Genomic DNA, 24,345 nt, shown 5'->3' on the forward strand with positions numbered 1-24,345 from the left:
TCAAAGAAGGGTTGAAGCCAGAAGTTCAGGAGAAGTTAATCTAGATAGAACAACCTAACACACTTAGCAAGATGATTAAGCAAGTAATTAAGATTAATAATAAACTACAAGATTTTAACATGTGCAAAAGGGAGCAAAGCAACTAGAACAGCTTTAGTAATAGGCATACTATAAGCTATTAAGTGAATGATAGGAGGCCAGCTCAGCTATAAAGCTAAGGATATTCAGATCCTTATAGACTGCAACTAATAGAGTTAGATACAACATATACAGCACTCTCAAATAAAGAGAGAGAATAGTAATGGAAAGAGAGACTATGCTTTTAGTGTGGGAAGCTAGGACATATATCTAAAGACTACAAGCAACAACCCAGGAAGGGTAAGCAGTATAAAAAGAAATAGTTATAAGCTATAAAGGAGCTCAGTGCTATGATTAACAGGGATGGTTATGATACCACTAGCATCATTAAGCTAAAGAAGGTTGATGAATGACTCAGAAGGCTGTATAAGGAATGTATAAGCTTGAGTAACAAGGAAATTAAAATAGAGCTTAAGAAGGAAGACTCCACTAATTATAAAAGTACAAATAATAATTAGCCTGCGAAGAACTTAAATGTACTTACAGCCACTAATTAGGAATCACCAAACAGCAATGAGTATAGCTCTAATAAATAGGAAGATATTATGCCTAAAGGAGCTATTTACTAATTGATAGCACCCTCATAAAAGATTAATTAGGTTATCAGCCCTAATTTGGAAAACACTAACCAGGATGAGCTAGGGCAAGAGGATTTTCTCACAATAGATTAGGCTACAATTGACTGACCTATTAATCCACTTAACAAAGAGTATGGAACTTAGTGGGTGGGCCTTAATCCTAATAAGGAGCAGCCCCATAAGATTCCTAAGACACCCAGAGATAATTCCCTATAAAATAATGATGAAGCAGATTAATATGCTGCATAGCTACAATAGCTAGATAGAAAGTAGTTAGCAGAATTAGAAGTGCACTAACTAAATGCACAAATCCTTAAGGAAGTCAAGCAAGGAGTGAAAGGATGCACATATTAAAATTTAGAATGTTAGACCCAAGTTAAATCTTAGGAATAACACATAACACACTATGGAAATCACACAGTCTATTATCAAAGATACAGATAGTGGGTGAACAAATATCACCATGAACTCAGGAGGGTATTGGAAAAAAGACTACCAGGACTAGGGTTGTTATTTTTGCGGGTTGGGCCGGGTTCTCCGATCTTTTGAACCCAACCCGCCGGGTTCGGGTTCTAGATTTCTAGGGCCTAAACCCGGCCCATAACCCGGCGGGTTCTAGATAGTCAACCCAGCGGGTTCTATTCTGCCGAAAATTCTACACTCCGCCTACCTAATCTAGTTAGTATGTATTTAATTTTTCTATACCATACTAGCATCTATACTAGCATTCAAAATATATATATATAAATAATGCATTCTACATAGAAATCTAACCTAGGTTAGTGTATTCTAATTACTAGGTATTGTAATTAAAACCCGTTTTTAGAACCCAACCCTTAGCGGGTTCTAAGAATTAGAACCCAACCAACCCACGGGCCCTAGAACCTGAACCCAAACCCGGCCCATGGCGGGTTAGGGCCGGGTTGGGTTAGGGTTCCCGGGTTGGGTTTAACCAGTCTAACCAGGACTAGACTGGCTGACCCAATCCGCAAATCCATATCCAACCCACCCAATCCGCACTTTGGGTTGGATGGGGGTCGACTCTGATCCAACCCATATCCATATGGGTGGATGGCATCCTACCTATATGGATATGGGTAACCCATTAGGTGCACATGACCGGCAGAATGACAGATATTCATAATATTCTCTTAAAGAGAGGTCTTTCTACCTACTAAAAGTAGTATAGTGTAAATTCTTAGGTCTTTCCGCCTACCAAAGTAGTATAGTCTAAAATCATGTGTATAATATAGGTAGAATAGTTATCCACAACCCAATCCGCATGGATATGAGGGTGGGTTAGATAGGTGGTAGATCAACCCAAAACCCATGCGGGTTGGATTGAACCCCCTGCGGATCCATCCAAACCCAACCCACGACCAGTCTAGGCTCAAGTTACCTAACTTAAGCTAGCAGGCTGTAATAAACTAGACAGAGGCTAGTATAGCTGCAATAGTTTCCCTTAAGGCCTTAACATATGCTTTTTTAGCTTAATTCTTAATCTCTACAGCCTTCAGGCACTAGAAGGTCTATACAGTCCTATGGTTAGGCAGTTTAATAATGACTTTATAGTTGTAGCGGGCAGGGCCCGCTGGGTGCTCATGCTGTTCAACAGCCCTCGCGAGGTCTTAACTAAACTGGACACCAGCTGTCAGTCACATGACTTTTGTACTAACCAATATAATAACTAACGCTGTCACGTGACCCAGCCTCCCCTTTTCATGTCCGGCCACGATGCACCCCCAGTTAGACTTCTTAGCAATTTCTTACCGTCCAAACCTAGGTCATAGGTTGAACCGGCTTCTAGCCCGTGACATTAGAAATCGCTTGTCCTAAGATAGTTAGGAGAAGAAAGAGACAGCCAGACCAGCAAGACAGCTAAACCAGTAAGACAGCCAAACCAGCAAGACAGCCGAACCAGCGAGACAGCCGAACCAGCGAGACAGCCGAACCAGTGAGATAGCAGAACCAGCAAGATAGACAGACTATAGGCTATAACAATGTGTTAGAATCAATGCCTATAGAAGAACCTAGTAGAGAGCAACTGCGAGCCCCTGATGGTGTATAAATGGACCTCCTGGCCCAGATAGCCTGGCAGCTAGAGAGGCTGGCTAGCTAGATAGAATAGATGGAGGAGAAGCAGGCCACCACCATCCCTGTGGTACCAACACCTGTACTTTAGGAAACCCCTACAGTGCCTACCCCCGCTGCCACACCTATGGACGATGGAACAAGGAGGCCAAAGCTAGTCCTACCAGATGTAGAGATGTATAATGGTGTTAATAAAATAGCATACTACACCTTCTGCTCTAAGCTAGTAGCAAAGCTATAGATTGACCAAGCAGCTATTAGCTCTGCCTATAGCTGCATGTGGTATGCCTTTAGCAGACTCCAAGGGAATGCGGCCGCTGCAATAACCCCCTGGATGGACTGATATGGTTAAGACCCTTCTGCAGCCACTAGGGATATATTAATCAGCATGCTGAACTAACTTGATCTCATATTCTAAGATAAGAACCACATGGAGAAGGCCATGGAGGAACTATGTAACTTATGTTAGGGTAACTACCTGTTTAGTAAGATACTAGCAGACTTTAACTGGCTACTAATGGAGGTAGGAGGTTATGATTAGTCTGATAACATGAAGTAAAGCTTTATAGATAGCACACTTAACTAGGAGATGAAGGTGCAGCTCTTTAATTTTATGAAAGACCCAAGCTTTAAGAAGTATTATTAGCAGCTGCAGATGATTGCAGACTAAATTAAAGCTGATTGCACATATGGAGCAGCATGAGCAAGATGGCAAGGAAGAGGTGCACTGATTATAAGCTGTAACTGCCCAGCCTACATTCCTATAGTCTTAGTGGCCCCCACAGCAGCAGCCACAGGCGCCAGTAACTCCATAGATTGGGAGCCAATGTCTATAAAGTTAGCTAGTGCCTGTCGCTGTGCTAGATGGGTTGATGAGGCAGAACAGGCATACTAATATACTAAGGGCAGGTGCCTATGTTGCGGCGCCTTAGGCTACATAATTAAGAGTTGCCCTTACCTCAGTGCTGTTCCGCCGTAGGACTGACCCTATATATCCTGTGTAGTGGGACCCTTGCTTGATAATAAGGAGCTAGAGGCTATAATACTAGTAAGCAAGCCTGGTGAGCTGGAAAATGACTTGCTCCTGTGAAAAGACTCTTACAGGGGCTAGTTGAATAGTTAATGCAGCTGTTAAGCTAGCGACCATGCCTAGAGAAAGATATACTTATAGGTTATCAATGGTTCTGATAATTTATTAAGTTTAACGCCCTAGAATTTAATATATCTGTGATAGTTAATAAGGAGCATAATTGCTGGGTCTTACCTGATACTAGATATACATCTTATGCAGTCATAGCTGAATACTTTGTGTAGAAGCTGAAACTTAAGTAGTAAGATATCAAGCTAATCTAGCTAGAGAACTACATAGGCGCCATGGGTAGTATTATTACAAAGATTACTATATTCTCTCTAGATGTTAGGGGCAACTACCAGCCTATTATTTATATATATGTGGCACCTGAGCTAGGTGAGGGAACCAACCTGATACTAGGTACACCCTGGATGAAGCATCAGGGAGTGAAGGTTGAACCTAAGGGGCTGCAACTACGCCTAGCTAATAGGTCAACCATAGGGTGCATAGAAGATGAGCTGAAATTAGTAGTCTAACATGTCAACGCCCAGGGGTTTACAGTGTGGAATTGTTAGAGGCGGAAGAATAAAGTAATATAGATTTTCGCCGCTAGCCTTAAGGATATTAAGAAGGCCTTACAAGTGAAGAAGCATATAAACCCTGCTAATAAGCTACTAATGTGCTATCATAAGTTCCTAGGAGTATTTAACCAAAGGAAGGCTAATGAACTGCCCCCACACTGCCATGAGGTTAATCACTACATTAAGTTGACTAAGGGTGAAGATGGGAAGCTAGCAGAACCCCTATAGGGCCCCCTGTATTCTATGTCGCGTAGTAAACTGCTTGTCCTATGGAAGATGCTAACAGAGCTACTAGAGAAGAACTTCATCTATATTAGTAGTTCTTCTGCTGCAGCTCCAGTGCTGTTTGCCCATAAGCTAGGTAGGGGGCTATAATTCTGCATGGACTACCACATACTAAATATAATTATAAAGAAAGATTAATACCCACTGCCCCTAATTAATGAGACCTTGGAGCGCATATTAAAGGTAAAGTAGTTCACTAAGTTAGATATGATTACCATATTTTATAAGATTTGTATTGCACTGGGAGATGAGTGGCTGACAGCCTTCTACACATAATTCAGCCTGTATAAATGGTTGGTAACCCCCTTTGGCCTAGCAAACACACTAAGTACCTTCTAATAGTATATTAACTAGACCCTCTAAGACTTCCTAGATGAATTTGCCTCTGTGTATATTAATAACATACTCATCTTCACTAATGGGTCACTAGCGAAACACTATAATCATGTATATTAAGTACTATAATAGTTATAAGCTGCTGGGTTATAGCTTGATATTAATAAGTGTGAGTTTGAGGTTAAGAGCATAAAGTACCTTAGGTTCATTATTAAAGCTGGGAAAGGTGTGTACATGGACCTTGACAAGGTAAAGGCAATACTAGAGTGGCAGGCCCCTATATTAACTAGGGGTATATAATCATTCCTTGGCTTTGCAAACTTCTACTAATACTTTATAAGGAACTTCTCTGACATAGTACGCCCATTAACAGCACTCACACAGAAGGGGACCCTATTCTCATGGACAGGGGAATACACTAGTTAGTTTAAATAACTGAAGGAGATGTTCACTACTGTGCTAATTCTCATGCAGTTTAACTATGACCAGGAGACAGTTGTTAAGACAGATGCCTCAAACTAGGCCACTGGAGGAATACTATTATAATATAATGATAATAGAGTACTGTAGCCTTGCACCTACTTCTCAAGAAAGAATTCCCCTGCAGAATGCAACTATAAAATCCATGATAAGGAGCTGCTCACAATTATTAATACACTTAAGGAATAGGAGCTAGAACTAATTAGCTTACCATAGTTTAAGCTCATCACTGACTACTGCAACCTGGAATACTTTAAGATAGTCTAATAGCTTAATAAATGGCAGATAAGGTGGTTATATATGCTAAGCTAGTTTAACTATAAGATATACTACTAACCTGGGAAGCTGGCTGCACGCCCTGACGCATTATTATAAAGGGAACAGGATACGCCATAAGATGCCAAGGATGACAGGCTTAAGGCATGAGAGCTCTGCCTAATCCCTCCTAAAATCACTATAGACCAGGCCCGCACGTGCATATCAAGCATCTATAAGGTCACGCCTGGGCTGGACATGAGTTCAGTACACCATACTAATTAATATAATAATCCTTACTATTACATAACCCCACCCTCAGCCGCGCCCCCATCACTACATGAGCAATGGAGGGAGGCCATGCAAGGAGACAGGCACCTACAGGAGATGATCTAGTCAGTATAAGCAGGGGTGACAAGATTCCCCACTAAACTGCATGTGAATTTGTCTATTGCTGAGTGTTTAACTTCCCTAGATGGCCACCTACTGTATCAGGGTCGCAAGTGGGCCCCTAACTCAGAGCTACTACAGACAAGGATCCTGCAAGAGATGCATGATTTAGTGCTTACAGAGCACCCCAGGAAGAACACACTGTATATAATAATAGTATGAAACTTTTACTGGCCGGAGCTTTCTACAGATATATAAAGGTTTGTCAAGAATTGTGATAAGTGCGGAGCCAACCATGTATGGTGTGAATGGTGCTAAGGCTTGCTGAAGCCATTACCAATCCCAGACTATAAATAGTGTAAGATAGCTATTGACTTCATCACCAAGCTACCCAGCTCTGGCGATTACAAAGACATTATAGTGATAGCTGATAGATTAGGGAAGGGGGTGATACTGGCACCCTGTAAATAGACTAATGCTAAGACTGTAGCATAGCTATTAATTAACCAGTTTATTAGCTACCATGGCGTACCAAGTGCAATCACATTAGATCACAGCCCACAGTTTGTTAGTTAGTTCTGGGGCTACTTCTGCAGCTACTTAGGCATATAGCAATGGCTATCCACTGCCTTCCACCTGTAAACAGACGGCCAAGTCAAGTAGATGAATGCAACACTAGAAGCATACCTGCAGAACTTCTGTAACTATACACAGTCTAATTAGAAGTCATTACTGCTAATAGCTTAGCTTGCAATCAATAGCAGGGATGCTATGAGCACTAGAATAAGCCCATTCTTCCTAGACCATGGGTACAACCTTGAACTACTTGATATTGAAGAACTTAACTGAGAGGCTGCTATTACTGATGTGGCCTGAACCCTATAAGAGAGAGCTGAAGCTATAGTTATAAAGATGAAGGCAGCCATAGAGATAGCATAGTTAGAGCTAGCTGCTGCACAGCAATGTCAGGAGGAATATTCAAATTACTCTTGCAAAGCCAGCCCCAGATACACTATTAGTTCAAAAGTATGGCTAGACCTGTGTAATATGCAGACAGACTGGCCAAGCAGGAAGCTCAACGCACAGCATGGGAAGTTTACAGTCCTTAAGGCTGTTAGATCTCACACATATCAGCTAGATATACCACTAGGAATCTATAATGTGTTCCATGTTAGCCTACTGCATCCTACTGCGGATGACCCCTTCCTGAGCCAGCTGAATGGCAACTACCAGCCACCTGTGATGCTAGTTAACAGCAAGGATGAATATTATGTGGAGAGGGTGCTAGATGAATGTAAGAGATGCATTGGCTGAGGCCGCCACCATGAGTATCTTGTTAAATAGGTAGGGTATGAACACCCTATGTGGGAGCCGGCGGCTCACCTTGCTGATACTGCCGTGCTGGATGAGTGGGAGGAGCAGTAACAACCCTAATAGGGGGGAGGAGGGTAGTGTAGTGGGCAGGGCCCGCTGGGTGCTCATGCTGTTCAATAGCCCTCGCGAGGTCTTAACTAAACTAGACACCAGCTGTCAGTCACGTGACTTTTGTACTAACTAATGTAATAACCAACGCTGTCATGTGACCCAGCCTCCCCTTTTCATGTCCGGCCACGATGCGCCCCCAGTTAGACTTCTTAGCAATTTCTTACCGTCCAAACCTAGGTCATAGGTTGAACCGGCTTCTAGCCCGTGACAATAGTCCTTACTAAGCTCTGAGGGGGAGGCCCTAGGGCTTAATAAGCTATGGGAGGAGACTATATTAGACTGGCTGACCCAATCCGCAAATCCATATCCAACCCACCCAATCCGCACTTTGGGTTGGATGGGGGTCGACTCTGATCCAACCCATATCCATATGGGTGGATGGCATCCAACCCATATGGATATGGGTAACCCATTAGGTGCACGTGACTGGCAGAATAATAGATATTCATGATATTCTCTCAAAGAGAGATCTTTCTACCTACTAAAAGTAGTATAGTCTAGATTCTTAGGACTTTCCGCCTACCAAAAGTAGTATAGTCTAAAATCACATGTATGATATGGGTAGAATGGTTATCCGCAACCCAACCCGCATGGATATGAGGGTGGGTTAGATAGGTGGTGGATCAACCCAAAACCCATGTGGGTTGGATTGAACCCCCTGCGGATCCATCCAAACCCAACCCACGACCAGTCTAGACTATATAGGTAGGGGTAGTGCTCCTGCCACTGCCTGTGTGTATAATTAAATCTTAGTAGAGAGGGGAAGAGATTGAGTAGTCAGAACATGCTAGGTGGTAGTAGTGTTCTTCTTAATGTTAAGGGTAATCTCATAGAGGTTAGCTATAGCCTGCCTCCAGTCCTCGCCAAGGGGGTGTTTAAGGACCTCTCTAATAATAAAATAGGTGCTTCTGATCAGCTTAATGAGGGGCTTTAGGATTCCTTAATTATAAGCATCTAGATGGCTCAGAAAGATGCTTATATCATGGTGTAGGTCCAGGACGTGGTTAGGCAGATTCTAACATAGCCTGTTCCTGTTGCCACGCGCAACTATTAGAGACGGCTACTTCAGCTTTGATGACAACATGGTGATCAAGACCCTATGAAATTAGGATCATTTAATAGCGGTCGTCGTCACGAGAAACTGGGCGAATTTTCAGTTCAAAGGAACATGGAATGGGTGGGAGATTTCAAAAATTTGTTCTGCGTCGAAGTTGTTGTTTTTTCTTGATCTACCCACTGAAGTCCTTGTCATGATAGCAGAAGCCCTCCAGAACGCCCATGACATCAACACTCTTGCACGGACAAACCGCGCTCTCTACTCCTGTATCAACTACGTCCTCTACAAGTCCGACGTGCAGAACGAAAGCGGAAAAGCTCTGATCTGGGCCGCACGACGCAACAAGCCAGCGACCGCGAAGAAGTCTCTCCAAGCAGGCGTTAAAACATTGAAAAATTGGCATCGTCAGCCCCTAATTTCCGCGTTGAAGCACGGCCACGAAGCCATGATGCAATTGTTATTGGACGAAGACGTTGATCCGGACGAGATACTTTTCGAAGGCTCTCGCATGGAAACGACCGCGTTATACATGGCAGCTGGCAATGGCTATGATGCTATTGTCAAGCTATTGATTGAAAAGGGCGCGAGAGTTAATCTGAAGAAGGCACCTGGACACCCTTTGGTGATTGCTGCGTCCAACAACAGGAAATCTCTGGTCAGACTTCTACTCGAAAAAGGTGCTGATCCTAATGCCACCCGGCGATACAGTAACACAACAGCTCTCAGCATTGCAGTGACGAGGGGGAACAGCGACATTGTCAGCATGCTTCTGAATAAGGGTGCGAATACAGAACTGGGCGATAACAGGCGCAGTACTCCTCTTCATACAGCAATAATGAAAAAACACTGCAAAATCACCCAGCTCTTACTAGAAGGAGGAGCAGATGTGGGATCCCGGGACTCTTCTGGACGCACCGCGCTGGACTTAGCCATGACATACAGCTCTCAGCGATCGCTGTCTCTGTTTCTGAAGCATGTGGAACTAAACGCTCAGAATTGCTGCAGTCTGCATACTGCCATATCTATGAACAAGACTGCTGTTGTCCGGTTCCTTCTCGAAAATGGTGCGGACATCAACCGCAAAGATTCAGAGGCCCAAACCCCTTTGCTATTTGCTATGCTGGAAGGATATGACCATCTCGTTGAACTTCTGTTGCCTTACGATGTCGACCCGGACGCCGAAAGACACGACGGGCTGACACCATTGAGGTTAGCCAATGAAATAAACAGGGAAGATTGGGCGCAAAAACTAAGGGCAAAGCGTGATAAACACAAGTTATCGCAGTCATAGTCTACATTTGACTTCCTCCTGATATCGAGACTAATCGTTCCAATGATAGGAACAGTGAGGACGGACGATTGTCTGTGGACTGGAACAAGGTTTCAACTATTGGACTTGCAGTTTTCTGTCTTTGAACGTTCTCAGGACATCACTTCATGGTATGCTTTTTTTTTGTGGGGTTGAAAAGAAACCCCTTAGATTGCCCAGATAGTCAACATCTTCAGGTTGCAGACAGAAAGGAATTCAGTCATTTCATTGCTAATCCACTATCGATTTGTTTATATTCAAAGCCGGCCAACCATTAGCTGATCAAATACATACTTTAAACCAGTAAGAGTCTTCCAAAGTTGAGATACTTGGTTCTTCATTGATAGTATGCAGTCCAGTAGACCGAAATATGGCCTTGGATGAGAACAATGCGGGATATAACGGCATTTCGGTCGCATCTGACGAATCCTATCCCGACCGAATGAGATCCTTAGTTTGAAGTTGTACATAACAGTCCTGCATGGCACCATGATCTGCTGAAAAGCACGCCATTCCCAAGGTTTGTCCGCAATCGAACAGAAGCCTCAGAGATAAATACGCCTAATGTCTCTTCCCCCAACGTAGCCATGCAATCCAAGTCCAACACCATCCAGAAAGAAATAATCCGATCAAACTTTCCACAAATGGCACAAGCAGACGCCCCAGCAACAGATCCCGCAGTGTACGACACGTACAAGGACAAATGGTCTACTCTCCCCGACTCCGCAGACGCATGGCTTGCACGAGCGCGTGAAGTAGCTGAAGTCCTTGCCCAGGACGCAGCCGAGAGAGATCAAGACAACAAGTCTCCTCGCGCAGAGGTCGCGTTACTGAAGCATTCCGGTCTGTTGAAGCTTCTTGGGCCGAAGAAGTACGGCGGCGGAGAACAGCCCTGGCATGTCGGCTACAAGGCCATCCGGGAAGTGGCCAAGGGCGACGGGTGCGTATCAACAGCAAACATGCGAACAGCGGCTAACTGTATAACAGGTCCATTGGCATGCTGCTCGGGTATCATCTCCTCTGGTCGACGACCGCCAATGTGGTCGGCACACCCGAACAAGCCGATCGTCTAAAGAGACTGATCATTACGAACAACCTCTTCGTCGGAGGAGCAGTTAATCCTCGAGATAATGACCTGAGGATAACAGCGGATGGCGACTCGATCGTCTTCAATGGATTCAAGCACTTCAATACAGGAGGTGTGGTTTCCGATCTTACGGTTCTGGAAGGTGTGCTAGACGGAAGCCAGGACCACATATTTGCTATTGTGGAAACCAACCAACCCGGTATCCAATTCGCGCACAACTGGAAGAATATTGGTCTGCGGTTGACGGAATCCGGAAGTGTCAAGATTGAGAATGTGCGTGCACCATGGACAGATGCATTGGGATGGGACGCAACGAGCAGAAGACCACTCGCAGAGGTTCTCACCATTCCCTTTGCCTCTTTGTTTCTGCCTACGTAAGTGCTACATGGCTTCTTCCGCACGATCTTACTGACCATATTAGTATTCAACTGGTGTTCAGCAACTTCTACCTCGGCATCGCCATTGGCGCACTTGAATTCGCAGCCAAGTATACTACCACATCCACACGTGCCTGGCCCTACGGCGGGGACAACAAAGAGGCAGCCACGGATGAGTTCTACATCCTTGAACGGTACGGAAACTTCTTTGCGCACCTCCGTGCTGCAGAAGCGCTAGCCGACAGAGCAGGTGATCAACTTTCAGCGCTGTACGAGCGTCATTCAGACGATCGGTCCAAGGTGACCGCTGAGGAACGAGGGGAGGTGGCTGAATGGATCGCAAGTGTAAAGGTGGTCACTACGGATGTTGGACTCCGAGTCACGTCTGGCATATTCGAGGTGACTGGGGCGCGAGCGACATCGCTCAAGGTGGGACTGGACAGGTTCTGGAGGGATATTAGAACGCACACCTTGCATGACCCCGTGGCGTACAAGAACCGGGAGCTCGGCAGATATGTGCTGCTGCATGAGTACCCGGAGCCTACATGGTATACCTAAGCCCTACTACTCGACCTTTGGTGCAAGCAATGGAGGTTGCTGGATATAGGTCTATGCTAGCCTGAAAGTCTCAACCCTGAACGGGCCGGATGAGGATCTGACCATCTGGACCTGCTCTCCCTGCAAGATCGAATCATGATGAAGATATGTATCGCCGATGAGTAACCACTCTCTTCCCCACGGTCGTAGAATAAACGGCAGACTCCCCCCAAATAGTACGACTACCTGATCCCCTGGCTGCATCATTTGCGGACCAAGTCCGACGAGCCGTGATCTCGTTCTGTACATTCGCCTATTGCGCGAATAGACCCAAACAGGATGCGTATATGCATTCTCAACACCAGGGAGGTCCGCTAATTGTCCCTCTGGGACTAAATCGGGGTAGGGTAAGCCCTGTGCAGGGGGATATGCTTGCAGCCACGCCAAAATGTTACTCTTTACCTGCCTTCTCAAGGCGTCCCAAGCGCCAAGCCTTGAGTCCTGCCAGGAGGCTTGGTGGTGGAGGAACATGCCAATCACGCCCAGTATGCCGGCACCGATCGTTTGCAAGAAAGCAACGTCTAGAGCCTCGCTTGTCCCCGTGTACTGAAAGCCGGGACGCGGAAATAACGGAAAGTTGAAGAGCTGAGACCATATCGCTTCTATTGGCGGCTTTTCTGTGTACTTGTAGTGAATAAGGTCGCTCACAGCGTCAACCAGGTCAACACGATAACCGTCCAGCTGGAGGACATCTGGCTCGACCGATGGGCCATTGAGGGGTGAATCGTGGAGCTCCGCAAAATACCGGTAGTGGCCATGCATTGGAATACCCGCGAGACACAAACCAGGTGGTAAGAGAGAGACTGAGCGTTCTTCATGCAGCTTAGGAACCCAGGATGGCCAATTGTCCTGTAACGGATGGGCAGTATGCTGTACGAGCGATAATATGTCGAGCTTTCGTGGCTGCTGGCGCACGCTGAACCTTGTAAAGTCTCTGTAGACTTCTCGCACAGGCTTGGAATAGTTTGGTCTCAGGGCAGCAGGCCTGAGGAAGTTGATATCCGGCCCGAGTGAGTTCACCTTGTCCGAGAGCCATATCACCCCGCGCCGAAGGAGCGACAAGGCCCTCGAATTATGCGCACCTTCGACTTGGGTCAGTGCCAGAACAGGCTGCAATCCTTCGTCCGAAATTCCGAGCAGAGCAAAGATTCGATCGCGGGGATCGGTGCATTTGAAGTTGCGGATCCCTCCAAGTAAAGTGAACATCTTGCCGACAGACCCCTCCACGAATTGCCGTTTTCGCAACACCAAGATCTTCCGTCTGGCAAGGACAAAGGCACTCCAAAAAGACACCGTACCGTCAGGATAATCCAGGCCCTGAGCATCCAGGACAACCCCGCGGAAGTTACAGACATAGGTCTGCAGCGAGAGCAGATCAAAGAAATCCATCTCGTGCTGACCGCATTTCGCGATGCAGCGTTGCGAGGCGACGACCTCCTGTATACACCACACGCGCTCAAAGTACTGCCCTGCCAAAAGACGAGCCAGTGCATCAGTCACCCGTGGCTCTGCCGCCATCGTCTCGAACATGATAACGTCCGCTTCAGTCTTCATCGAGTAGACTGTCCGCCCATCGGACGCACTCGTCGCGGTTTCATTCATATCCCTCTGCAACTCGGACAATCTCCTCGCAAAATCGAACGCTTCTGCCGTTTCGGGCATACCAGGGCCAAGCCATGCAATGACCGCGACCGCATGCTTATATACAAGCCGCATGTAACCCACTTGACGCTCTCGCTCTCTCATATCCTCCTGATTGATGCAGATCGCATCGACCCACAGCCTGCGATGAGCATGAGGGAGACGAAGATGGCGAAGCGCGATGTCGAGGTTTAGGGTTATGCTGAGTTGGCCATTACCGCAGTAGAGGGGCATAGGCGCCCGCTCGCTGCCCCATACATACGACAGGGCTTCAGGAGGCCATGGACAACGCTCGATATCAACAATGTCGAGAGTACAATATAGTGGATCGTACTCTGCGCCAGGATAGAGAGTCAAAACCCGTGTGAATGCGGGACTCGGGCTGAGTTCGTCGATAGGAGGCAGAGGTATATATTGGTACCGGGCCATCTTGCGGTCAAAATAAGAATGTCCTCAAGGGGCTAAAGGAGGGAATCAAAAGTTTGTTAAAGAGAATGTGGGGTTGAGGCTGTGGAGGCTAAAATTGATCGGCTGATTCAATACGAGAACGCCCGGCCATCACGGCATGGTGGTTAGCCTATTGGTCGAACAAGATAGGTAGCAGGGTACCTAGTGATATTGAACGAGAAGATGAGCAAGGCCGAAACCCTGTGATATAGGTTAGGTTCGGAGAGCTCAAATATGCCATCTTAAAGAGCTGCTGTCGAGAAGACATGAAGCGAAGCTAAGCTAGGTTTGATCAATGGTTCGCAGCGAGATATATAGTTCAGGCTCGTATATATAGGTTCAGAATTACCTTTTAATAGTAAACCCTAACTGCTTACTCCTGGAACCAACATCAAATTGGGTTGGATTTAGATGGCAATACCTGCTTCTCAGGATGCAATTCGAGAGAGCATCTCAATAATTGTGGCATTAGAGGTCACTTGATGGATTAAAGACTGCATTAGGCAGGTTCAAGGATAGAAACGACGTCAGAATAGCATTGATATATGTAATCGTGGCCTCTATATCCCTGTTCAACATCAAAGCCAGCTCATATCTTTTCCGGGTGACCGTTTACTACTAAAGCACACTACAACGACCACATAATATTTGGTTACATTGCCCCATATGGGTAAATGCACCCCCAGTGACCAACTATATGTCTCTCCCATGCAAGCGCCTTGGCTAGCCCTTTGTTAGCTACCTTGGCCTTGTCTTCTCCACGAATTAGAGACCCTTTCCGCCTAACGAGTCATGCCAAGGTCTGTTGGATGCGCCAAACAAGGCTGGTTTCCCGAGTTCCCCTGAAGGCTGAATCTGTCCCGCAACGAGACGGACAAGGTTAATACTCCTTCGTGATCACCGCTCGCTTTTTCCCTTACTTTCCTCCTTACAAACATGCGAGAGGGCAGTTCTCATCAAGATGGAAGTTAATAGCGCCGTTGCCCTTCGGCGACTGTCGCTGAGCACAGTATCTAGCCCCAGCTATCAAGCGGCTGAGTATTCTGAGAATGATCTCTCCCCGGACTCTGCCACGTCTCACAATGAGGAGCCGCCGGCATATTCGCGCGCACCTCCAGCAACCCAGGTTCCGGGACGAGGATACAGTACAACGCTTCATCGTTCGCCAGGTGTTTTGCTGCCCACCCTTCTGTATGCAGCGCTGGCAATCTATGCGTGGGTTGCGATCGTCTACCTTTCCTTTCGTCCCATGAACGCCAAGTCGTGGGGGCGCTTCTAAAAAGGCATTATTCCTATCCCGAATCCTTGGACTACGTGCGGAATGAAGGTGTTTATCGCTCTGCCGTGGTAATCAGGTCCCTCATCATTACCATCACTCTCCCTTGGCTTTCCGCCGTATGCGCGAGTGCAGCGGTCATCTATGTACAGAATCAAAAGACGGCCGACAGCCTGCGAATGCGCCAAGTCACGAATCTGGCGGACCGTCGATGGCTAGATATCAGCCTGTACAAGGCCCTTGTCTCTGGAGGATGGAAGAAGCATGGCAGTACATTCATGGCGTTTGCCATAACCCTTCATCTCATTGCCGGCTTGACCTATCCCATCCAGTCAATCTTCATCGAAACAAAGACGATCCGTGTCCCCGAGTCCATGGACAGGGTGGCTACCATAGCTGATCTTCCCAGGTTTAGGTACCGTGACACAGATACCTCGCTGATAGGCAGTGACATCTTGACGACTCGTCGAGCTCTCAGCGACGCGAACTCCATCAACCTCCAGCCATTCTTGTGGCAAAACACGTCTGGGATTCAATTACATACACTGAATGACATTCTATCCTTGAACGACTCGTTCTATGCTCAACTTCCGACTGGATTCAACACGGGCGTACTGCGACAGTTTGCGCCTCGTGTGAACTCTAGTGCCACGTATGAGACCATCACTACCAGCGAATTTCCGTCAAACTGTGACAGTATTCCTGGGTCTTTTTACTCCAGATACTATTCCGAATACACAGTATACGAATACCATAAAAGCTGGGGGTCACGGCCTGCATGCCTGCAAACCTGACTAAATCACAGTGGCAGAAGACGCGAGATCGTCAGGAGTGAGTTCTCTGAAACCCTCTATTTGAATTTTACCAGCACACAGGGATACTCCGGCGACACGCCGGCTGACGGCAAGCTGTACCGAATCACGGTCAATACCACAGCTGGATACTTCGAGCTGCCAAACTACATGAATGAAGGAGTGCCCGGTCCACTCTTGGAGCAAGACCCCGTTAGCCTCTGCGGCGCAGACTGTCGCTACCAGACCTTGGACCCTCATATGAGCACCAACTGGATCCGTCGCGATAACGTCACCGCCACAGACACCCTCGACACAGCATCCTGGGACCCAATCGCAACAGCCAAGAAAGGACCCCTTCTCACAACGGCACTCGCAATGTTTGGTCCAGGCTCTTTCCTGGACACATTCGCTGCGAAGCTCTCGGCCATCAACGACAGCTTCAAAAGAGCCAACTTCACGGGAGATGTCTGTCTCGACGGCCCCCCACTCCTCAACCTGATCCTGTATGAATCATACGGCCCCAGGCGTTACTGCCTAGATGCTTACGTGGGGACTCAATACATGGGCAGCTACGCGGACACCCTCATCCATCAGTGGCTCGGCTACTTCCTCGAGGCCGAGGACCGATTCCCCATGCTCTTCACAGCAGCAGCCTTTCTATCCAACAAGCAACTGCTGGAGTCAGTGACTGGCCAGTGGTGGATACACCAGGACCTCGGAGCCGAGACGACCATCCCAACCATCTCCCCCTCAGGGATAATCGTCGGGTCGGTCCTGATGGCCCTATACATCATCCCAATGTTGGGACTCGCATTTTACGCTGCTTGTTATCCCCGGTGGACGGAGCGGTTAGACTCTTTCACGATGCTGCGCTTCGGGGCCGCGATTGGCGATAAACTGCTCCCTTTGCGGGTGGCCCGGAAAGCGGACCAGATTCCGGTCCTGGATGAAATTCCGGGTGTAGTGATGGATGTGTCTATTCCGGATGGAGATGAGGTTCTGCCGATGGGAACTTTGGGACTTGGGGATGGACGGCCTTTGCAGGGACAGCGTCGGTATGAGGCATTTAAGGAGAGCGATGAGCTTTTGACGCAGGTAGAGCGCAGGACGCTGCGGTCGAGAATCAGCGATGATTCGGTAGAGGAGTAGTCACTGCGAAGAGGTGCTTCATCTGGGAATAACTGCGTGTATATAGGTACATGTGTGGGATATGTCCAACCAGCTGTCCTACTCCAGATGTCATTGGAGAACTTGTAATCTAGCTACAACTGAAAACGTTCAACAACTTGTACGATCGCACCGTCGGACGTGGTCGCTCTTTGCCACATACTTAGGTGCAGCAAACCTCAGAATCCATCCTATACCTCCGATTCCTGCAAGTGTCTGTGCCAGTGTTTGGAAGCTCTGGCTGGAGGCTTCCGCAATGAGAATCGACTTTTCGTCATTTGCAGGCACAGGACCCAGCTCAACTATATTTGGACCGCAAGGTCGCAGTATGAAGGGCGAGGAGAAATACGTACTGACTCCCAACCATCCCCGACATGACACTCAGACGTTCTCTATGTAGTGTTAGCAGACTTGGTCAGCGTGGCATAGTGATAGCAATCCACTGGCGATCATCGGAAGAATTTCTTGATGATGTGGAACATCCATGAAGGAAATCTTCAAAGGGCAAAGCTCATCCATGCAAGCGTCACTGTGTTGCTGTCCTTGATAATCTTCTCTTCTGGACTAGCCTCGAAGGACTCCTGCCCACCAGGCCGGTAAAAGGACCAAGGGTCTGATTGAACCGAGATTCGGTATACTTCACGGCCCTTTACATATTGGTCATTGTTGGAAGTGGTGATATGCAATCCTGTGGCCGTCATACAGCCATTGGAACTTCACAAGCGGGACGGCCATGTATGCGCGACTGTATCTCGCACTGTGGGAATGTCGCAGTAGACGCTATTGTGTGACATTGAGATCCGCCCCAGACAAGTCCTTACTTAGGAGCATGTGCAACGTGAGCCGTTGGGAAGTTACACTCGCTGGTACTTGGCCTGGAGGTATTCAAAATCCTGTATAAGGTACACTGGTCTTGATCCAACTATTCCTTTAGATACAGAAGGAGAAGAAACAGTGTGCTCAAAGGTTGAATCAGCGAGACCGCGAGATTACTTAGGAACTATATGCTTCAAGATACAGGCTTAATTACGTCGTATGATACAACTGCTTGTGGCAGCAGCATCTATGTTAAATATACATCGTGCTTAAGTAATCTAAAATTTTGTCCCTAATTTCCCTAACTCCGTCCCTCTAGCTTTTCCGACCAAATATACAAACAACCTCTGCGCCAATTACCACCTTGTGCTATGCTGTGACCCGCAAGTTTGGTGATTCTGGATTATGGCGCACGACAACATGATTGTCAAAAAATGTTCAACAAGGGGGAAAAAAATTAAGAATGCGATGAGCTGAAACAACATAATGAGGTAAGAGGAGAGGCCGAGCGGCTTTCCCAAGGGGCCAGCTTCCATGGACAGAAGAGCCAGGTCGAGTCGAGGAGCTTGACGCAGCAGGATTCCTATTAGGACGGCGTGCAAGATGTTGATAACCATTCGTCAAAATGAACTAGACCTCTGCCGTCTGCGCAGAAACCACAGAGTCTCTTCTCTTATCCTCGGCGCCTCCTTCATGAACGGGCTCCGGGCTCTGATCTCCTTGCCCCAGATGAAGACTGCCACAGGGGCAAAGGCCAAGGCCAGCGACACAAAGCCCAGTAGCGAACTGGCCCACTGGAAACCGAGATTGGTGTACATGCTCTGCGCCGCCAGGGGGAGGAAGGCGATGAAAACATTCTCACCCAGCCCGATAGCGCCCACGGCACTTCCGGCGAACTTGCTGTAGGCATCGACCAGGTAGTTGGCAATGCTCACTACGACAGAGGTGGTGCCAGCGCCAACCATGGCCAAACTGATGGCAGGAGCGATCCACGGGGTGAAACTATACGAGGTCCAGGCATAGACGAACATTCCGCCCGTCACACCAACCAGACCTCCGATCAGGGCCTGATACAGACGGGCTTCCGGAATCTCGGTTCCAGGCAATTCGGTGTTTCGGAGCGCTGAGTTATAGTACCACCGGTTGGTGACTAGACAGAAAATCCACCCGATGATTTCTCCAATGACGACGGCGGCCTGGACATAACCTGCCTGGACCGCGCTGAAGCCATATAATTCCGCAAAGACCTGCTCGGCCGACTGAGTGAACAGGTAGATTGTCCCCAAGCTAAAGGCAGACCACAGGGTCGCGACAAAGACAACCGATTCCGTGCAGAGCATATACAAAGGTCGCTGCACGCTCTTGAGAGCGACCTGGAGGAGTGAGGTGGTGTCCAGCTCATCCTGCGTGTAGGTTTTCTTCCCTTCTTTGCGCAGCTTCTTTGCGCGAGCCCGCAGAATAGCCGAGCCACGGGTCTCTGGCATGGCGAATAGGAACAGCGGGAAGAAGAAGCCGGTCCAGATGAGCTGGAGGTAGCCGATCCACCGCCAGGAGAGAAATTGGAAGATGGATGCGCCGATAACGGGTCCCAAACTGCTGGAGACCAGGTAGGTGGTGATGTACATACTCATGGGCACGGTTCGCGCCCGGTTGCCGACAAACACGTTGGAGATGATTCCAGCTACCGTGTTGGCAAGGATTGCAACACATCCTCCAGAGAAGAAACGCGTGACAATCAGAGTCGCAAAGTTCTGAGCCACACCGGAGGGGATCAAGAAGCAAATGTGAATCAGGTAGACGATCAGGAAGACATAGCGGATGCCAAAATCTTCCATGACCGGTAGCAAGAACAAGGAGAAGAGGGCGCCGCCAATACCCCAGGACGTGACTGGCCAGTAGGAATGCGGGAAGACTGACTCATCGATGGCATAGTGTGCCGTGGTGATGATAGTACCATTCATCAAAGCGATGAATGTTGCAAACAGGCCTATCCCGACGACCCCCCATTTCTTCCAATTGGGCCAATTGACGGGGTTCTCGGGGTCATTGGGACCATCCCACGTCAAGACGACGGTTTCGGGATCATAGCATGGGCCTGCATAGCATATCAGTTACTGTTGACGGATCCTCGAGAAAGCTCTTTCGACTTACCCTTGGGATGTGAGAAAGGGGCCGGCGTCTTGGTGGCCTTGCAATTGTCGATGGTGATCGGCATTCTGATAAGAAATGGAAGGGTATGATGGGATCACGGGGTAGAAAAATAGTGCGCCTATATATATAGGAAGGTAATAAGCCGCAAGAGAGGTCGTTTGCGGTATTATTTATTCGGTGGACAGCCTAAAGCCAATGCCATTATGTTTACAGTGGTCGGCGAGTTAATGGAGAAAAAACCTGCACTTATATCTATAATGCTTCTCAATTTATTGCCTGACAAAGGTTAGAACAGTTTTACTTCCTCTCTTTTTTCTTTCTAGCTTCAAGGTACTAAGCATGGATCCGGATCTGTAGTCTGTTTCTTCTACCACAGACTTGGTAAACCTACGGATCGCCCCCTACGTACCTTAAAATCTCATAAGATCTGCCAAGCAAGTCTTGGCGGCGTAAACTGCCCAAAAGGGAGTCCCATATGCCGTCTTCCGAATGTCAAATTCTTCAGACATATTCGATCCTCTTCAAATAATATTCCAATTTTGGCATTTGTCATGCTTACTGTCTTGAAAGGAGATGCCGTTACCCGCGTCTGCGAGCATGATGGCGACCCGATCGAGCCGGGCGATTACTCTGCCCTATGAGGCTCACCAGTGGAAGTCTGCCAAGATTCTGCAGATATAGATCTTATTAACCAAAGCAATAGCTGGTTGGATTACCATGCACACCTTTATCTCCTTATTTTATTCACTCACCCCTGGGTTATGGACAAAGGGGCGTGTCGCCGCGCACAGAGCATCAAATGTACAAGTTGTTAGCGTTCAAAAGTGCCTGGTTCTTGTACAAAACTACAGGTATAGGTCTAGTTATAGAATAAGTTGATAGTTACAAGCAGTTGAATAAACAGGCCTCCCATGACAAGAATGATCTTGACTTCTATTTCATCATTGCCAATAATGCTATCTCACATATGTTGTTACATTGTAGTCCAGCTCTTTATGCCTTCTCAAGTCGTTGGTAGATCACAGCTCCCGCAGTAAGCCAAGGAGCAATCCACAGGCAACCCAATCCAACGTAGGAGCGCACCTTGAAGTACCTCCAACCCGTCAATGTGCCCGCCAGAACCGTAGCCGCAATGATAGCCTTTTCTTCCAGAGTCCGGACTCCCGGTCTCGACCATTGAATGTTGAGGAGGGCTGGTATACTGGTCGGCGGGTTTGAGGAAACACTGAGTAGCGGATGAGAACTCACCAGAGGCAGCCAGCAGAGCATTTACCATATCCCAGGCAGTGGTCGCTGTGGCCTTTCCGAGTGCATGCTTTTCGTCCGAGGGGATTGCAGCAATGGCCGGGTCGACTTCCTTGATCCCGAACATGATGTGTCCAGGGATGGAAATGGCGGTGGATATATATATGAATGAATGCCGGGAGAATTCAGCCAGATTTATCAGCTGAGTGTAGGAGCTCTACCAGATTATAAATTATTGTAGGCAATCATGCGTCGCTCCTGGCTGTGGGCTGTGCCTAATCCATCAAAGTTATTAGCAATTCAACTAGTGATCCTGATGCCAGTGAGGAGAATCTTTTACAGACCTTGAGACTACTGGCCAGTCTTGGCGAATTTTGATGCCCCTCTGGACAGTGCCAAGACTTTATCTTATCGACAAGCGCGGAGTGCTGCTTGATTGGATACTACTGTTTTTAGATGGCTCTGGTCATCCGGTGCTTATTCAGCAAGTCACCCACCAATGTGCAGATTAAGAAGCAACCCGAGCAGAGGCTACAGCAGCCAATCAGCGCTGATCATGCTTTAGCCAAGTGGCCAACCAACAACAATAAACATCTAAAACAATGAAGGTGAGAAGCTAATATAAAGTGTCTGACCACTTTATTGAGAGAATTAAGTGCAGATAATCCCATTGGTTTTCAACCAGTAATCTGTAGATATGAGACGATGCTTAGCTTTCTATAAACAGAATAGCGCACGGACATTGAAAATTGCCCCCAGGATTATCAAATACTCCGATTTGACAATCTACTGGTATTGTGGAGCATCAAGAACTGCCCCTGACTTCCTGGACAACTCTGCCACCGTTTTGATCCGACATCGAACCAACTTGCCACAGTCGCTCCTGTACGTGGCCGCACCACCCTTCTCCCGCGCTGTCGTGGTCGATCATTAAGATATCAGCCCGCCATGGATGTCGCTCTCGAGCTTCTCGACCCCCTCATTTTGGACAGGGCCTATGCCTGGTTGCTGCCCTCCGATCGCAGTCTCCCCGATCCGACGTCGCGATGGGACCGCGACAACATCTATCGCCAAGTCATCTCGATTCTCGTCATCACGCAACTCGGCGCGACCTCCCTCTACCTCTTCTTCAGCGCGCTCTCCTACTACTTCATCTTCGACCGACGGCTCGAGTACCATCCGCGCTTCTTGCCGAATCAGGTCCGCCAAGAGATCAAATCATCGCTGTCCGCCATTCCCTTTATCAATATCCTCACCCTGCCTTGGTTCCTGGCTGAGGTCCGTGGCAAAAGCTTGTTGTACCGCTCGGTCAGCGACTATGGCTGGCCCTGGATGGTTATCTCGTCCATCCTCTACATGGCTTTCAATGATATCGCCATCTACTGGATTCATCGCCTAGAGCATCACCCCAGCGTGTACAAGTACATTCACAAGCCACATCACAAATGGATCGGTTGGTCTTCACCAGAACTTCGCTGTACCAGTAGGTGTATGCTGACGATATATAGTTCCCACGCCATGGGCTGCGCTGGCATTCCACCCGCTCGATGGATATGTGCAGTCTCTGCCATACCAGTGAGTATCCCGTACCAGCGATTCTTCAAGGCCATCCTCCTAACAATCAACAGTGCCTTTGTCTTTATTTGCCCCATGCAGCGACACCTGTACATGGTTCTCTTCGGTGCGGTCCAGATCTGGACCATCTTCATTCACGACGGCGACATGATTTCGGGCCATTGGACGGAGAAATTCATCAACAGCCCCGCGCATCACACACTGCACCATATGTACTTCACCGTCAACTATGGGCAATACTTCACCTGGGCCGACACCTATTTCGGGTCGCACCGGGCCCCGGAGCCCGCGCTGGATCCGCTCCATGATGCTCTCAAGGTGATGCGGGCGAAAGGCCTCGTGGATGAGCAGGGCAACCCAATCAAAAAGCCAAAGGGGGAGTGAAGCCCTTCGATATCCCATGGGAATGGATGTCTTTGGTATATATGCATATGACGATTAGACGAAGAGCCGTCTCCTGTACAACCAATCTAGAGCAATACTTAATGTTAATGTATATATAGACGCAAGTTTACTGGTCTCAGTGCTTTCGAAAGGCGGCAGATTTGTCGGGATGATCAAGATTTGGTTATGCATCGAGTTACCCATATGATTCGCTCCGAGCTCGCTTCTACCTCAAGAATGTCATGGCTCGGATGTAATCACTCGAAGTGGAAACGAGATCTGCAGATGCGCGCATCGATCGAGTAGTGTCAGTTCTTTCAGTGATGATGGAAGTAGGCTAAGAAGCGGTTTAGCTGAAGTTCTATACAGCACCAACTACAGCCCTACATGTAGTGCCTATAAATATCATCTCTATCCACTGATCATTCACTCCTTGAAGCCCCAGTCTCTGTTGTTAAACTCACAACCCCCACTGCGTTCCGTTATTGGAAAAGCATGCCCATAAGCTTCCCAGCGTGTCTGGTTCACACCCAAACGCTTGATGTCCTCCAAACTCTTAAATTCAAACAAGAATACAATCTGCTGATTTATCTATCATTTCACGCAGGAAATTAGAATTGTTTCTAAAAAATACATGAGATAGCGGAAACCGAAGTTTCCAGCAGGGAAGAAAGGAGGAAGTTAAGGCTAGGCTGGGTTAAGTCTCTAGGGCTCCTCAGTTTTCCAACTTA

At 47.7% G+C, this 24,345-nt stretch overlaps 6 protein-coding genes across 6 annotated transcripts; 3 read left to right on the forward strand and 3 right to left on the reverse strand.

The window, feature by feature from the left end:
* Window positions 1-10,701: 10,701 nt before the first annotated feature.
* Window positions 10,702-12,079, forward strand: P174DRAFT_424240 (thermophilic desulfurizing enzyme family protein; the record flags this gene model as incomplete). Its single annotated transcript, XM_024825185.1, has 3 exons — window positions 10,702-10,997; window positions 11,045-11,518; window positions 11,566-12,079. 3 exons carry the CDS (start codon window positions 10,702-10,704, stop codon window positions 12,077-12,079), a joined length of 1,284 nt encoding a protein of 427 aa, XP_024678633.1.
* A 51-nt stretch (window positions 12,080-12,130) lies between these two features.
* P174DRAFT_377641 (HET domain-containing protein) lies at window positions 12,131-14,188 on the reverse strand (the record flags this gene model as incomplete). The annotated part of the gene is made up of 1 exon (XM_024822765.1): window positions 12,131-14,188. The coding sequence occupies one exon, from the start codon at window positions 14,186-14,188 to the stop codon at window positions 12,131-12,133; it is 2,058 nt and encodes a 685-aa protein (XP_024678634.1).
* A 956-nt stretch (window positions 14,189-15,144) lies between these two features.
* P174DRAFT_515258 (uncharacterized protein) lies at window positions 15,145-17,425 on the forward strand (the record flags this gene model as incomplete). Its single annotated transcript, XM_024832153.1, has 4 exons — window positions 15,145-15,469; window positions 15,490-16,248; window positions 16,288-17,327; window positions 17,418-17,425. The coding sequence occupies exons 1-4, from the start codon at window positions 15,168-15,170 to the stop codon at window positions 17,423-17,425; spliced, it is 2,109 nt and encodes a 702-aa protein (XP_024678635.1). The 5' UTR covers window positions 15,145-15,167.
* A 1,454-nt stretch (window positions 17,426-18,879) lies between these two features.
* P174DRAFT_463520 (MFS general substrate transporter) lies at window positions 18,880-20,474 on the reverse strand (the record flags this gene model as incomplete). Its single annotated transcript, XM_024830278.1, has 2 exons — window positions 18,880-20,354; window positions 20,411-20,474. 2 exons carry the CDS (start codon window positions 20,472-20,474, stop codon window positions 18,880-18,882), a joined length of 1,539 nt encoding a protein of 512 aa, XP_024678636.1.
* Window positions 20,475-21,403: 929 nt separating this feature from the next.
* P174DRAFT_377507 (uncharacterized protein) lies at window positions 21,404-21,809 on the reverse strand (the record flags this gene model as incomplete). Its single annotated transcript, XM_024822754.1, has 2 exons — window positions 21,404-21,603; window positions 21,659-21,809. Coding segments are annotated over 2 exons (351 nt in total), but the record flags the coding sequence as incomplete, so codon positions are not given.
* A 689-nt stretch (window positions 21,810-22,498) lies between these two features.
* P174DRAFT_445071 (sterol desaturase family protein) lies at window positions 22,499-23,928 on the forward strand. The gene is made up of 3 exons (XM_024828241.1): window positions 22,499-23,108; window positions 23,164-23,230; window positions 23,284-23,928. Exons 1-3 carry the CDS (start codon window positions 22,604-22,606, stop codon window positions 23,612-23,614), a joined length of 903 nt encoding a protein of 300 aa, XP_024678638.1. The 5' UTR covers window positions 22,499-22,603; the 3' UTR covers window positions 23,615-23,928.
* The last annotated feature ends 417 nt before the right edge of the window (window positions 23,929-24,345 follow it).

This window comes from Aspergillus novofumigatus (genome assembly GCF_002847465.1).
Source record: "Aspergillus novofumigatus IBT 16806 chromosome Unknown P174scaffold_8, whole genome shotgun sequence".
Taxonomy (NCBI): domain Eukaryota; kingdom Fungi; phylum Ascomycota; class Eurotiomycetes; order Eurotiales; family Aspergillaceae; genus Aspergillus; species Aspergillus novofumigatus.